The following is a 15,985-nucleotide window of genomic DNA, read 5'->3' as shown; positions in this document are numbered from 1 at the left end:
ACTGACTTCAACCCTCCCACCAAACCAAATCTAACTCACCAATAACCAAACCAAGCTAACCCACCAACACAAAAAACAAACCACACCTACCAAACACCTAAACCAAGCCTAACCCAACAAAAAACAATCCATCAAGCCATCCCACTAACAAAAAAACCATCAAACCATACCCACCAAAGCCAAAACAGACCAAGTCTCAACCACCAACAGAAACCAAACACCAAAAAAAAAAAAAAAAACCCATAAAACCAAGCCAACAAACCAAGCATAACAACCAACCAACAAAAAACCAGATGAAGTCTAACCTACAACACAAAAAAAAAAACCATCAAACCAAGTCTGACCCACCAAAGAACCAAAGTGAGTCTGACCCACCAACACAGAAAACTATCAACCAACCCCCACAAAGCCAAACCAACAGACCAAGCCTAACTCGCCAACCAAACCAGCCAGGTACTAACATGAGTATTTCATTGAGGTTATCAAGTGGGCCACCTCCATTTGTTGGCATTTTGTTGAATTAGGCCCACGACACCTCCGGAAGGCTCCACAGTGCAGCCCGGCATCCCAGACGCACCCCCGACGTTCAATACCCTTCATTCTCAACAAATACTGCAAAACCAGTAACAAAACTAGTTAAACCACAGATCCGTACATGCCTTCTAACCTTACCGCCATACCTGCCGCCAAACCAATTACAAAGCTCCTACTCCACAAATTTAAACTATCCTACTTAACAAGGCCACACCTCCTTAATTAACACCAGCTGCCTCCCATTACTCACCACCTGCCACCAATTTTCCACCACTATACACCTCCCTCCAACCTGTAACCCCAACTACCCTGCTCTTTTCAACCATAACCACTGATTTGCCTTCTCAGCTGCCTCAGACAGCTCCTTCACTGCCGCCTTTAATGAGTGGCCTCTAATATCAAACTCCCCCAACATTCCCGTAGCTAATTTAGCCACAGACCCTCTTACACCTACCTCTACCGGTCTCACATGCGCCCGCCATCCACGGTCCCTTGCCTCTGCCACCAGATCTGTATACTTTAACAGTTTCCACTCGTATGCCTCCCCCATAGCATCCTCGAATGGCACTGTTAACTCTACAAAGTACACAATATGTTCGCCCTCCGAATATAACACCATGTCTGGACACAGTGAAGTAACAGCAATGACCTGCAGAACCTGGAGCTGCTTGCCCACATCAGCCAACAGCTTCCAGTCCCCTTGTTACTCCACCTACCAGGGCATATCTGCCCTTGCATAGTGCTACTCTCTCCTGCCCACACAAAACCAATTGCTTTAGCTAAACTACCAACAGGCAGAGAATATTTAGTAGGTAAGGACCTTGCTCAAGGATGCTACGGCCGCAGGTAGGATTCGAACTGGCAACCATCGGGTTCAGAGGCTGCAACTCGAACCACTGCCCCACCTGCTGTCTGAATTCAGCCACTGTTTCCATTTACAGAACCTTTACGCTCCTTAACATTAGTGATTAAACTTCTGAAATGTCTTCTCCCATTTTATGCTATAAATGAAGCTTAATACTGTATAAATGAGGCTTATGTTTTGTGTAAGCCTTTCATTTTCAAAGAAAGCGTGTCCATTTTTCTTCATTCCTGCTATTTGCTGTGGCTGTTTGGTCTGTGGGGGTGCAGTGGCGCAGCGGGTCTGAGTGGGTTCTGCTGTCTAGTGGGTCTGACATTCAAGTCCCACTTGGGGTGCCTTGTGAGGGACTGGTGTCCCGTCCTGGGTGTGTCCCCTCCCCTTCCAGCCTTACACCCTGTGCTGCTGGGTTAGACTCTGGTTCGCCGCGACCCCGTTTGGGACAAGCGGTTTCAGCCAGTGTGTGTTTGGTCCTTTCACACGGAGGTGTTCAACATCGCACTTGGACTTTTCAGCCAAGGTCTTTGACTGCCAGTCTCTACCGTCTCTCTTGGGTCTTAATTTATATGTGATTATGAATTATGTATGACGTAAATGCACTTAATGTCAAAATCTTCTCCAGGGTCCGGGGCTGAATAGGACACGGCATGAAAGGTCAGGGTCTGTGCTGTGAGGTTCCTCTGGTAAGCAATTACTTGCCTTTGCGCTAAACTCAGTTGGACGGTATTGAACTTCCCTGTGAGGTAGTTGTGTGTGTGGACTAAGTGGGCAGCAGCATCTTCTGTGGTCACGTCTGCCGATAGCAACCTTCCTGTCCTACTTTAAAGAAACCTTGTTTGCAAGGATTTCACCCTACAGCTCCTGTATTTTCATTATAACACTTTGATTTTTGGACAGCAGTGCAATAAATGAGAGGTGTGAGACATTAGTGAAGAAGGCCGTTGGCTTACCTCAAAGTTCAAAAATGTCTGGGTTTTTGCTGAGCTTTGGAACCCCGTTTGGAACCCCATGCCAAAAATTGCTAATTTTAAGATTCACGAAGATCACATATAAAAGTTTATCATGTGCCTTCTGCTCTCATGCGACATCATATTTCATTTTTTATTGCAGATTTTACCCTCCAGACCGTTGCAAATGCTGCAAGTTCACATTTGGAATTGACATGTATTTATAATTTTTGGAGGCTGTGGTTTATGAGTAGGTTCGTGGGGAAAATCCTCTAATTCAGTCACATATACAGGGAAAACCACAGGCTGAGCACAACACAGCACCATCACTGGTCCATACGTTCTTGTTTCAAAGGATTGCTGGTTTACGCTCCTTTGCATTTCTCACTTCATTCCTGTACGGGATAGATCCTGATGAATGATGGAGTGATAACAAGATCCATTTTCGAATCCTTGCTCCCTCTGTACGTTGACCACAAAGTATATTCCCTACACTGATACTATAAAAATCACTCAGCTGTATAAATGGGAAAAATAATTGTAAGTAGCTTATCATACAGATCTATCATTGTACATCATTTTGGAGAAATGCATCAGTTAAATATTATTATGTAGTTTAGTGGAAATATTCCACATTTCTTGTATTTCTGTGCCTAATACACAAAGATTGGTATACAATGCAACAAAATTTTTTAAAGTTCTTTGTTATCTCGATTTATGCATTAATTATAATTAAAGTTTACCGATTACGAAAATACTGCTAGTTCTTCTAGAGTGCCAGTTTTAGTTTGGTACTTTACAGCCATTGGGAGATTCTAGATGACACCAAAACATTCTAAAAAGCATCAGATTCTAAAAGGTACTGGAATATTTGGTGCTTGGAACCCTGTGCCAAAATTCGCTAATTTCAGAATTGTGGAATATTTTTCTGGAAACTGAAATAGAATACAAACTAATGCCAAAAGTATGTTTAATCTAACGGAATTTAATGGAAAATGCAAGAAACTGACATAATAAAATTTTTGTTGCATTGTGTTATGTATGTGTGTATTGAGTCAGCTGGTAGTGTAGTGGTTAGAGCTATTGTCTTTGACCCCAAAGGGTGCAGGTTTAATCCCCACCTCCACTTGGAGTACCCTTGAGCAAGGTATTTACTGTAAATTGCTCCAGTAAAATTACCCAGTTGTCTAAAGGGGTAAATGTTTGTAATAACTGTAACCTTAACATTTTAAGTTGCTTTGGAGAAAAGCATCAACTAAATGAATAGATGTAATGTAATTTGTGCATCAGAGAAAAAAAAAACTATGGCATTGTACAAAGAGTGGCCAGTAACTGCTGTTAGGTGTGTGTGTGTGTGTGTGTGTGTGTGTGTGTGTGTGTGTGTGTGTGTGTGTGTGTGTGGAGTGACTCTTCTGCCACGTTTCCTCACAGGTTCCCTTAGGTTGATTGTCTGTTTCTGTGGTCGGCCTCGATATCACTTCCCTGGGTTTCATGAGTCCATTCAGTCCATTTCTTGTAATAGTACCAGATCATGGCTTTAGTGTAAGTTTCTGTATCAGAATGGTTTGGCAAAAGCCGGTATTTTCATTCGTTTTGTTTTGTGGCACTATGTCATGACAATTTCGGTTTTGTGGGAAACCACCCACTTTCACAATATTTGCTTCCTGTAAAGTGAAGGAGAGCGTGTGTGATTCCGTAAGCTGAATCTTTCCCAATGACCGGCTGTAGGTTTCCCCATCCTGAGGCCCGTCAGAGCGTTGGCAGAAGCGGTGTGAGACAGCCCCGATCCCCGACGGCGCAGTCGCTGTGTGTGGAGTCCTGCTGGGGCTGCTCTCTGCTGCCTTTGGCTTCAACTTGTCTGCTTCTCTGTGTCCTTCTTCTCCTTCGTTTTGCCATTTAATGTCGAAGTTGGCACAATGTGCCCTGCACACCAAACACAAAATAGGTGCAAATAATTAATGGTGCCCCATCAGAATTACGGAACAAGAAGACAGTTTCCAGAAAGCCTGTGTCTGAAACACTGATTCTGTGTCCTGAATATATCTAACAGTTTGACCGTGGAGTTGTTTTAACTCTTGGCCTGCTGTCTTTTATGATGAAACATTTTTCACTGGCTCTGCTTCCATTTCCATTACGTGTTCTGGGTTTCCCTACGTTCCCTTCTCCTCTCTGCAGGGCTCTTCCAGATGTCCTTTGCACTCAGCAGCCCTACTGCTGCCACGGCGAGTGAATTATCAGGGGTCACTTGTTCTGTGTCCATGCGCTCGGGACCCCTCTCCGATGCTACGGGCGTCCGTTGAGGGGTCCGTCCGGGAGGCCATGCCGCGGGCGCGCTGTCCAGCGCTGTTAATTTGGGCCGAGTCGGATGGCTTCCGACAGCTGCCTTTATCGGGCCGGACCAGGAGGCCGGAAGCCATCGGCTGAGATCTGGCCCCTCTCGCACCCTTCTGTAAAAGTGCATAAAAATAGCTCCCTCCCAGGTGTTTGACAGTGATTGCAGGCTTTGGGGAAATAATCAGAGAGCCCTGCACTGTTTCTCTCTTTTATTGGACACTTGGTACTCTATTATAATGTGCTGACCGCAATGTGACTCGCTGGGGTCTATGAATAGGAGCTCTGTATCTGTACTTTCCGCCTTCAAGGCCGTCCGTCTCAGGCAGTAACGCCGATTATTTTTGAGACATTGTTTCATTGTGTCAGCTTGCGTACTGCCGTATTCCCGACACGGTGCCATTTAAAAAAAAAAAAATCCAGCCCTGTTTATAGGAAGCCTCAGCCAGGAGTGATAAATGACACGTTTTCGAGAAAGCGGGGCAGCTTGGTTTTCAGGAACATGTTTTCGCTAGTCCGTCAGCTGTGGATACGCTGCTGGGGGTGCGAGTCGGGGTGGAGACGGGGGTTGGGGGATGGCGCTGACAGGAGAGCTGGAGAAACAGCCAGCAGGCACTTGGGTGGGAAGGGCCGGAAGCTGTGGACGAGAGAGAGAGAGAGAGAGAGAGAGAGAGAGAGAGAGAGAGAGAGCGCTGGCTCTGCCTGTCAGAGCGAAAGAAGAAGAGGAGGGGGTTGGGGCGGGCGTGCACCACTCTAGAGATGAGCTCATTCCCCCGCGTGGGCTGCTCTCTCCTCTTGGCCACAGGCGCGGCGGTGTTTTTATTTTGACAGCACGGGGCGCTCACTGTAATGAGGTAGCCAGGCCGAGGAAACATGGTGGGGGACCTTTTCTACTGGGGTTTCTGTTGTCTCAGGCTCTGGAGGAGAGACAAGAAGGTAAGACAGCTTCTTCTATTAGTGGTCGAGGCTCCGGCATGCTGGGTGTTCAGGGTTGTCGCTTTGTGCTGGGGGATGCGGTCAAAGGTCCTGGCTGCGTGCCTCCTCGTCCGCCACGCTCTTCTTTGGAAGTGCGGCAAGGTCGACCGTGAGGAAGTTGCCCTGTGGCTTCGAGGATGGCGCCTGAGCTCTACTTCGGTGGGGTGACGCTGCTGGATTCTCCAAAGCACATCTTATTTCTGAGGGTGCTAGGAGAAGAGAAGGACTATGATTCTGAAAAGGAAAGCATTGCTGAAACCGTTCAGCATATTTTAAGAAAGCAAAATTCTTTGAAAATAAGACTTGATCACCTGCTTCAAATAGTATATAGTTTTTCGTCTTTATGTTAAAATTTGAAAGGTTTTTGGTTCATCTCGTTTGTCTTGTCCCATCTTGTCTGTCTCTGTTGCTTTAAGATCCCCAACCGGGGATTTTACCATGACCGGTGTGAATACCCCAGTACTCAGACGTGTCTTTATTGGCTCGTTGAATCATATCTGCTTTGCTCAAAATGAGTAGACTGCTTGTGCTCGGTGCGCCTTTAAATACACTGTTATATTTGCTCCACAGGGGTGGGGGGCAGAGGGGGAGGGTCACTCCTAGTCATTGTATTTTGATGGATGGTCTTTTATTTTTCTTTGCGTGAGAAAACTCCTGCTTCACAAATGTATTCCAATAAAGGCTTACAGGGGAAAAAGGTGGAGCATGATCTAAATCCATTCCTTCGTATATATGTCTTTTTTTGTATTCCATGCTCTATGCCTACCATGTGGGACAAACAGTTAGATCCACAGCTGACAATGAGGGAGTGCGGCCGTAAACTACAGTTTTTACTGTAAGCTCGTATAACTGGAGGCCAGCTTTGATGGTGATTACCGAGAGCTGTCGTTACTGATCATATTCTGTCAAAATAATTGCCTGTGGCCTGAATGTGACGGCTCAACGGCTGGTGCCGCACTGTCTGATCTGCAGCATTATTCTCCTGACCCTTCATTATGCTAAAGATGCCCTTTTCTGAATTCACATCGCTGCCGTTCGTTTTCCTTGGGCGACTTCAGTCATGCTGGGATGTAACATGTGCAGCCGCCCGGAGGTGCATGGGACACGTTTTAGCGCCCATTTCTTCGAGGCCATGCTAGCCGGCATGGTTTACCCCTTTGGCTGAAGGAACCAAGTCGTCTTTAGCGCCTGAAAATCTGGGTCCAGCACATACATAGCATTTATGAGTATGAATTTGGACTTGAATTATCATGATGTATGTTATTTACATTATACCTAGTGAAATTACTTTGAAATAGTTTCTTTAATGCTGGATGGACAACTTTTTATCAGAATGAAAGCAAATCCACATTGAGTGCATGTTTTGTTTATTGTAAAGCTGTCCTCTTGCTTGTTTCTTTTTTTTTTTCTGAGAAACAATTTTACTTTCTTAATCGACAGCCTGTTTTCCCAGAATGTAAACGTTACTCTAGTTTACATAGAGGAAAACACCAGGAAAACCAGACAAACAGCATTCTCTCGGTCCACATAAAAAAACTGTTGTGACTTATTACACTGAAATAAGTATCTAAGAATGTAAGACAAACATCATGTAGATGACTTACAATAATATTTTGCAACTAAGTGAAGAAAGCCTCATTATACTCTGTTATAAAATGAGTGGTTTGGCTTTACGAAAGCTGGAAATAATAATGTTTGAACATAATTGCCCCTTTGTGTTTATACATAAATTCCCAGGTATTGTGGTTTGATTTGAAAATGTTGCATAGTGCTCATTATATATGAGTGCCACAAACGGTAACGCTGCACTCATAACTACTTACATGTTTCTCAAGTGTGGTATTTTTTTTTTTTTTTTAAACTTCAGGTGAACTTGTAGGGTCTGGCAGTGTTTGCTGTCTGCAGGTACGAGTGGACTGTGGGAACCGCTGTCAGTGGGGCTCACCATTCTCGTGTTCTCACACACATTGTTTACAGCTGCCCTCCATGGTTAGCGTGTTACAGCAGGGTTACACTACCGTGTGTGTGTCCCCACGCTCTCGGTGTCGCGTGCGATCACTTCCCCCAACCTGGGCCATCCCCGTGCGGTGGAACACAGCAGAACCCTTGGAAGCATTAGATGCTTCTCCACAAATGAATAAATGGAATGTTATAGGAAGCTTGTAGAACCATGCGCTAGCTCGACAGCTTAAGTGCGCCTAGCCTACTAAATAATCACTTGTTTCACTTTAGCGGAATTCACAATTGGAGTGATTTTACTTTTCCAGTCCACTGACATGAAGCGTTCGCCCACCCGGCAGAGGACTCCGTATCGTCATTTGTTTCTGCCCCCATGTCTGTTTCCGCCACCGCTGAGGCCTTTGAACGAGTCAAGTTTCCTTTACGCCTCTGTGCAGAAATGGCGCTTTGACGTGTCTCTACAGAAGTGGGGGTGGGTGACTGCGGCCACCACGGCAGTGCGCCACCGTGTCACTCAATTTTCCTACCTTCCTGCCCCCGAGACCAGAGATGCCACACACACCAGTAACAGCTGATGGTAAAATTTCCCTCATGGACCCGAGGATATTTGCGTGCCATTTTGTCAGCTGTTTCTCCGCTGCATGTGTCACACCCCAGCATCCTATATTTATATTTTACATTTTACATCCTTAGCGGTCACTTCCATGCAGAACAGTGCATGTTTCTTCGGGAGAATAAATACCTTTAACTGTCCATGTTTGTGTGCACTAAACAACTTAGTACTGCAGCTTACCGCCTCTTTTGATAGTAACGCTAGCGGTGTTAGCTTTTTGACGTCGTTGGTCCCTGAGGCAAGCCCGTGCTCTCTGTTTTGGGATTAAAAAAACTCATGGAATCCGTTTGATGTTTGTGTAGGGCTCATAATGACAACATGAACGTCCCGAGCGGCTCTTGTGGAGCTCAGTGCGTCGCTGCCCTGCTCCGTTGCACTCCAGCACGCCTGCCACTTAAACTGGGCGGCACCGCATCTGCCCTCTCGTCCAAATTGATACCTTTGCTCGCCTAATGTTCTCTTCGCATTGGCTTTCTTGGTTACCTCCCACGTGCTTCTCTGAACCATGACAGCTTTTCCACCGCTGGGTGGGCGTGGGGGGCGACAGAGCCCCCGCTGCCCTCTAGTCTGTCCTCACGAGGAGGAATCTCTGAGTTTTTTCGGTCGTTTCTCTTGAGCCCACTGAGGCGTTTCACCGAATCACCAAAATTAAATTGAGTGCACCCGTTCTCTTACCGGGGCTCAAGGGCGTTGCTGTGTCCTTCCCACTTAGTTTCCATAGAAACGCTCCCTGAAGAATGCCTGTACGTAAGGGTGCATCTATTGACATTTTTTCCTCCTTCATTTCAAGGAAAAAATATAACGTAGGGGATGCGGTCGTGATTATTGTTGTCCGTTTCTTTGCTGTGGAACAGTTTTGCCTTCAGGCTTCCATCGATGCTACTGTGCTACATAATACTTGCCCTTTGAAATGTGAGAGAAATAAAAGCGAATTGAAAACTGATTCTGTCTTAGTTTTCCTTTCTTTTTCCAGGCACATTCATTTTGAGAGCATTTCTCAAGGCCAGCCATGTGCTCTTATAGGAGTGCTTTTTTATTATTAGAAAATCAATTTTTTTTCCTGCCCGCTTCCTGCAGTGTTGTTTTCATTCATGTTTCTGCGAGCTGTTGAGATGTGAACAGAGACACAGACTGCAGTGGTCTTGTTTGTGTAGTTTGGTGTTTTTCTCCGTTGCTCAGGTTCTCATTGTCTCTTCAACCACTTGTGGCAGGTTGCGGGGGAGCAGAAGTACCACCCAGAGTGCTTCACCTGTCTGAACTGCCGGGCCTTCATTGGCGATGGGGACACCTACGCCCTGGTGGAGCGCTCCAAGCTCTATTGGTGAGTGTGGCGGAGCGCAAGCGCCGCTCTCCTGGCTCGAGTTTGCTGACGGATCCCAGAAGAGAGCTGAGGTGCACACTCTGGCCACTGAGCAAAATCACAAGTATGAGAAAGTTTCTTGAAAGCTTCTGGACCGCCAAGCAGGAGCTTGAGGCTGAACCTGAAATTGGAGAACAGGTTCCTAGGAAGGAGAGACCTGCTGGGAGAAGGATGTGCACAGACACAAGGTCACCATTGTGCCAGACACGCAAGGAGGAAGTGCATTACAGGGAACTGATTAGATAACCGCGGAAGATAGGAAACTATAGGCTTCTCAGTTCTTCCACCTGTGTGACTAGGGCTTCAGTACGTAAGGGTTTATTTGCATCTCGGTCTGCCTCATGTTTATATTTCCACAAAATACTTGTTAGGTCAGAAGGTAGTGCTCATTTTAATTTTGGAATTATTTGTTGTTTGTTTTGTATTTCATATTTCTTGTGCATACATTTGCCTAACTGATCTGTCTTTTGAAAGCCTGTTTCTGCAACATCTGAGAATTGCTAAAGAAATGTTAATTTTACACAAGTCCATTGAGACTCAGTTTTCAGATTTAAAAAAAAAAAACTATATTCAAAGCCTCTCTCAGTTCATGCCGTTTGTACTCTCCTATGATATGTCCCCCATAGTGGGCACTGTTACTACCAGACCATCGTGACACCCGTGACCCTGCCAGACTCCCCGTGCTCCAAGATTCCGCACACAGTGACGCTGGTGTCCATTCCGGCCTCCACTGATGGAAAGCGCGGCTTCTCGGTGTCCATCGACCAAGGCGTCAGCCCTTATGGCTATGCCCTCAACGGTGTTGCAACTGAGCACGGCCACACTGTGCGGGTGTCTGAGTGAGTCTGCGGGGCCCTGTGGGGTGTGGGTGGAGGGAAGGTGGTGGGACATTCCTGATCTGTGTCACTCTTATACATTACACATTTCCACCAAATGAGTCACCTTCACACACCACTGTCAGGACAGCACATTGCTGTGTTGCCCATTCACTGCAAAGAAAACTCACTCTAATGTACCCATGCTCTAGATAACTCATTTTACTCTATTGATCTACTCTCACGATCAATAATTGTAATTCTGTCCTAGTTGTTACAGACAGGGGATGTAACAGTTATAGATGTGTAATAAGAGCCCTCACCCTCCCTTCCGGCCTGTGCCTGTCTGTAGAGTGGATGCAGAATGTATCAGCCCCGATGTGAAGAATTCCATACATGTAGGGGATCGGATCCTGGAGATCAATGGAACCCCCATCCGAAACGTTCCACTGGATGAGGTAACGACTGTGGTTCTGACCACCCATAATATTGAACAGCTTCAGAACAATTATGGATCACTTGGATCATATCCTGGAGAACCGCAGCTGACCTACTGCCCATTGTGTATCCGGCTCAGATCGACCTGCTCATTCAAGAGACCAGTCGCCTGCTGCAGCTCACCATCGAACATGACCCCCATGACCACAGTGGGACAGGGGACCAGGTGGATGGCCCAAGCCCAACCCCCCTGTCGGAGGTGTGCAGCCCCGTGGGGCCCATCACGCAGCCCCCCAACCCAGACATTAACAGCCTCCGCTCCAGGATGATCACGTGAGTGTGCTGCCTAAAACTTGAAGCCGCGTGTTTCCCGCTGAGCCACAGATTACGTATCGAAGCCTTGAGTAGCACATAAGAGGGCTTCAGGGACATTAGACTAAACTAAAGCAAGATGTACGATCTTGTTACACTAAGCACGTTATTAGAAAACTATAAAGATAAATATTGCAGAAGTACTTTACTGCTAGTTGTTCACAGTAAAATGGATTGCAGCCATGGCTTCAGGTGACACTTATTACCCACTGCCACTCTAGACGCAGCTACAGCATCGACAAATCACCCTGCTCCAGCAACACTGCATCACCGCTGGCCCAACGGAAGGACATTGGCCGCTCCGAGTCGCTGCGTGTTGTCTCCAACCGCACACACCGCATCTTCCGGCCTTCTGATCTCATCCACGGGGAGGTGCTGGGGAAGGGCTGCTTTGGACAGGCCATCAAGGTACTGAGAACAGCAGCGCTTTGCAGCATTGAGGGAAGGGGGAACACCACTGAGAGCAACCATTTGATCTTTTTAGCTTTACTTTGAATGTCTTTTGTATCATGTCTGCTAACATACCCTTTTCTCTCTGATTTATATATGTTAATTCCGTTATTCTTTAGCCTGTGTCAGTAATGACATGAATAATAAGTTCCGTTACAGGAGGAATTAGCATCGCACATTGAACTGTGCGCACACAGTGCCTGTGTGGTGCGAAAAGACGTGAGCTTGTTTGTGTGGAGTTTGCATGTCCACCTCCACAGGTGCTCTGGTTTCCTCCCACAGTCCTAAGACATGCTGTTAGGGTGGATTGGTGACTCTAACATTACCCATAGAGTGTGTGTCTGTGTGTGACGGAGAGAAAGTGTGTTTTACTGGCAGGTGGATGAGTTATTCCTTGTAAGTAGTGCATCTAGCAGTGTAAATCAACTTGGTGAATAAAGGGTGGGCTGATAACACCTACATAGTGTTCATTGGAAGTTGCTTTGTAGAAAAGTGCTGAATGAACAAATGTAAATGTAAATGAATACAGGTGGTCCCCGATTTACAATGGGTTCTGCGAAACCCATAATAAGTCAAAAATATCGTTAAGTTGAAAATACACCTAATGCACACCTCTGTGTGACAGACTGGGAGATGCAGATCACTGCCATTGCCCAGCATTGCAAAAAAGTATTGCACCGGATGTCACTTGCCCGGGAAAAAGTCAAAATTCAAAATTCGAAGTATGGTTTTGGTCCATGTACGTTGCATTCATTTGTTTTTTTATTCGAAACTGAAAAACAAAATGTGAATAACGATGCCTTAATTTGTTTTTTGATTTAATACTGAAAGCAGAAAAATTAGAAAAACAGCTTTTTATCGTTTCTGACCACACACAAAAAAGAAAGGGACTTGTTTATTAATTTTCTCTTTTTGTTTGATCATACAAAGTGTAGAAATCAAAATCTCACAATACGAAATATGATGAATGTTCTAAAGTGCACAATATTTCGACCCAGTTTCTTACTGAATGTCTACCGCCAGCTCACCTTGGTAAAGGAGAAATCGTGAGTCGAACCATCGTAAATCGGGGACCACCTGTACAAGTAAATGAAAATGCTTTAGCTAGAAGGTGCTATTGTACGTTACTGCCAAAGGGTGGCAGAAGTGAGACATAATTGTTCAGAAAGGTATGAAACCAGCACGGTGGTCCTTGGGTTACAAATGTTTTAGTTACAAATTTTTCAATGTGTTTGTTCTTTATTTTATTTCCTTCAAGTTGTCTAGTTTCAAAGATTAGTTTCTTCTGTTAATGTCCATTAGTTGGCTGTAAAACACACCCCAAGCGCAGTGTAGGACTGGATTAATTTAACCCGCTTAGTGTTTACAGATTGTATGTGGTTTTCCAGATCAATGACCAGATGACAAACACAACACATTTAGGGCATGAAATTGTCAGCACTCAGCATTAAAGTGAAATTACTTTTAGTCATTTCAAATTAGTTTTAATTTTAATGATGCTCTGAATTAATGAAAATGTTAAAGTAAACCAAGATATGTTTCTTTTATTGATTGAAAGTGGCTAGATGCTGACAAATGTTGCACGTTTTGTTTCACGTTAATAATAGACAATAAAATAAGAATCCTGCACTGGGTTGCTTTTCCTTCCACAGTATTTCCTGCTGCACACCCTGTGTTTCCAGGATAGACTCTGGAATACAGTGACCCTGCATGAAACCACCATGAGTGGTTGATGAAAATGAAATAATGCATTACAGAACATGTATAATTCCCTGTTTTCATGAAATTTTTATTGATTGTCTGTATTAAGTTGTATTGATTGTGACACAGTGGTTGGGTTTATGAACAAATCAATTTAAGAACAGACATCTGCTTCCAACTGTGTTTGAAAGCTGAGGATCCAGTTTACTCTCTACTAATAGGTCATTCAATTCTTTTTCATGTGTCTGTTCCATACAGCAATATACTCCTTTCTTAAAGGACTTTAGGTCTGTGTTTCTTACAGTAACAGTGATTTTTTTAAAAATTGCAATTGTTAACTTTAATAAAAATAAGTAAACTAAAATAAAATTTCATTGATCTGATCAACTCACAGCTACATTTTATGCTTGAGTTCAGTTTAATGTTTATTCGTCATGCTTGGGAAAAGTATGTACAAAGTATCTTGGGCTGCAGCAAGAGTAAAACAGAGTGCCGGTGGTTTCTTTTTATGTGTTTTTTTAAGGTGTGATTGTGAAAATACTAAAGTTTCTTGGGGGCAGTGAGATGGAACTTTTTCCCCTGGGTTTTTTTGCACAAATGGCTGGATAATTGAAACATCTGTAACACACAGTGTAGATGCAGGTGACTGTGTTAGATGCCCTGTGGTCCATGTTGATGACATCACTTACCTCCACCCCCCAGGTGACACACCGGGAGACGGGTGAGGTGATGGTGATGAAGGAGCTCATCCGCTTCGATGACGAGACACAGAGGACCTTCCTTAAGGAGGTGGGTGTCGTCACTGTGCAGCCCATCCACTTGGTGGGTTCTCGGCGCTACGGGGAATATAGTGTCCCCACTCAGTTTAGTTCTCTTTAGCATGACTAGTTTAGAGAATATAGCTTGGGAGAAGCCCCGCTTTTCAGTCAGGTTGTTAGCTGAACATACTGAGCAACACTGCTGGAATGTCTTGTCTGAGTAGATCATTGAATGACCCCTTTCAGCTGCCCTTCCAGGCCTCAAACAAAGGTTGATTCACCGTGTATAGTTTACAAGGGAACCATTTCCTGTTTCACGGCAGTGAGAAATGAAGCCCACTAACAAACACGTCCATGAAAGCGGAACAAAGGGTCTTTACGCCTCTCGGCATTCAGCTCGTTCAGAAAGCCACGGGGTGAACAGGTGTTCCCAGGTTCAGGAAAGAACTCTCCAGTGATGCTGCTGACAGTTTCAGGGAGTGTCATTGCAAGGCCCGAGGGCCGTGTTCCTTTACTTGCTCAAAATGTGCGGGGACAGCGCTCATAGAATGCGTGTGCTTTTGGGCACATGGCCATTTGTGACGAGTGGTGTGTTGGTAGCGGTGTGTTAGTATTAATGATGGCAAGCACAAGGCCCATAATCGAGCAGGGATGTAGAGCTGGCGGAAGGAAGGCAGGAGGTAGAGTGATGTTCACACCACAGGAGCAACCTTAGTAAAGGGAGGTCTCTGGATGTGTGTGTACATGTGGGTAAATTTTGCGTACATATGGTTCACATTCTTAATCATCACAGTCCTGCAATTCAGTTTCAGTTGTCAAACCGATAGCCAGTTAACCACACACAATAACATAATGAGCTCACTTGTGGGTATTAAATTTTAGCTGCTCGCTCTTCTGTGGAGTACCAGACATGCTGTAATACTTTCTGAATGAATGGGACCAAGGAGAAGTGATGATGTAACCACAGTTTCTGTAATGTTAAATAAGCACAGTATCTGGGGTCAGCACATTGCAAGGCTGATCAACCAGGCCGTCCACTCTTTTGGTGGGATTACAGCACGTTGGCTTATGCTCGGCAGCTCCCATTCACGGTGTGAATGCCGCACTTCCAGGTGAAGGTCATGCGCTGTCTGGACCACCCCAATGTGCTCAAATTCATTGGGGTCCTGTACAAGGACAAGAGGCTCAACTTCATCGCCGAGTACATCAAAGGGGGCACCCTGAGGGAGATCATCAAGAAGATGGTGAGATTGACTTGCACAGACACATACTTCTGTTTGTGTGTGTGGGTGTGTGTGCGTGTGTTTAAGTGTACTGGACCCTCAAGGGGGTAGAAAATGTTCATTAAAGAGAAATCCACAATTTGGCAGCAGCACAGGGATGCAGCTCAGGCCCAGACCTAAGTGCTGCTGACTCCCTTGTGCCATGTCCGTGTTTGAACCCTGGGCTCGTGCCTTTGTCAAAGGCCAAAGTCAGCGCTGCTCAAATCCAAAAGTAGCAGTCAGATATTTCACAGCTGATCTTTTTATTCCTCTCAAAACAGGACAGCAAATATCCATGGAACCAACGAGTGAGTTTTGCCAAGGACATTGCTGCTGGGATGGTGAGTCTCTCCTCACTGGTGCGCCTGGATCATGTGCTCTGGTGGCATTCCGTAGTGCGGCACTGCCGCCTTGTGGCACATGTAGGACACACGTCACACTGCAGTGAGTGAATCAGCATAATGCTTCGTAGAGCTTCCATTTAAAAATGTCTATTTGGAGTGCTCGTGACGTTTTGGCGCATAGCTAAGAGCTAACACCTTTGGTTTTCTGCGCTGTCTATGAAGGTAGTTGAAATCAGCAGAGCTTATGCTGTCACGTGTGTGTTAAGG

The 15,985-nt window shown here is 45.3% G+C and overlaps 1 protein-coding gene across 3 annotated transcripts in view; it reads left to right on the top strand.

Moving 5' to 3' along the window:
* Positions 1-15,985, top strand: part of limk1a (LIM domain kinase 1a) — a 42,525-nt gene that overhangs the window by 19,773 nt on the left and 6,767 nt on the right. For 2 of the 3 annotated variants that reach the window (XM_018732546.2, XM_018732547.2), the window contains 8 exons: positions 9,430-9,539; positions 10,205-10,417; positions 10,746-10,851; positions 10,971-11,164; positions 11,425-11,611; positions 14,057-14,143; positions 15,225-15,356; positions 15,656-15,715. In XM_018732546.2, coding sequence (XP_018588062.1) covers positions 9,430-9,539; positions 10,205-10,417; positions 10,746-10,851; positions 10,971-11,164; positions 11,425-11,611; positions 14,057-14,143; positions 15,225-15,356; positions 15,656-15,715 — 1,089 coding nt within the window. Of the gene's footprint in view, positions 1-5,367; positions 5,608-9,429; positions 9,540-10,204; positions 10,418-10,745; positions 10,852-10,970; positions 11,165-11,424; positions 11,612-14,056; positions 14,144-15,224; positions 15,357-15,655; positions 15,716-15,985 lie in introns of those variants that run through there. The other variant, XM_018732548.2, reaches the window with a different exon arrangement.

This window comes from Scleropages formosus, chromosome 10 (assembly GCF_900964775.1).
Source record: "Scleropages formosus chromosome 10, fSclFor1.1, whole genome shotgun sequence".
NCBI classification, from domain to species: domain Eukaryota; kingdom Metazoa; phylum Chordata; class Actinopteri; order Osteoglossiformes; family Osteoglossidae; genus Scleropages; species Scleropages formosus.
This window is presented reverse-complemented; position numbering and strand designations above follow the sequence as displayed.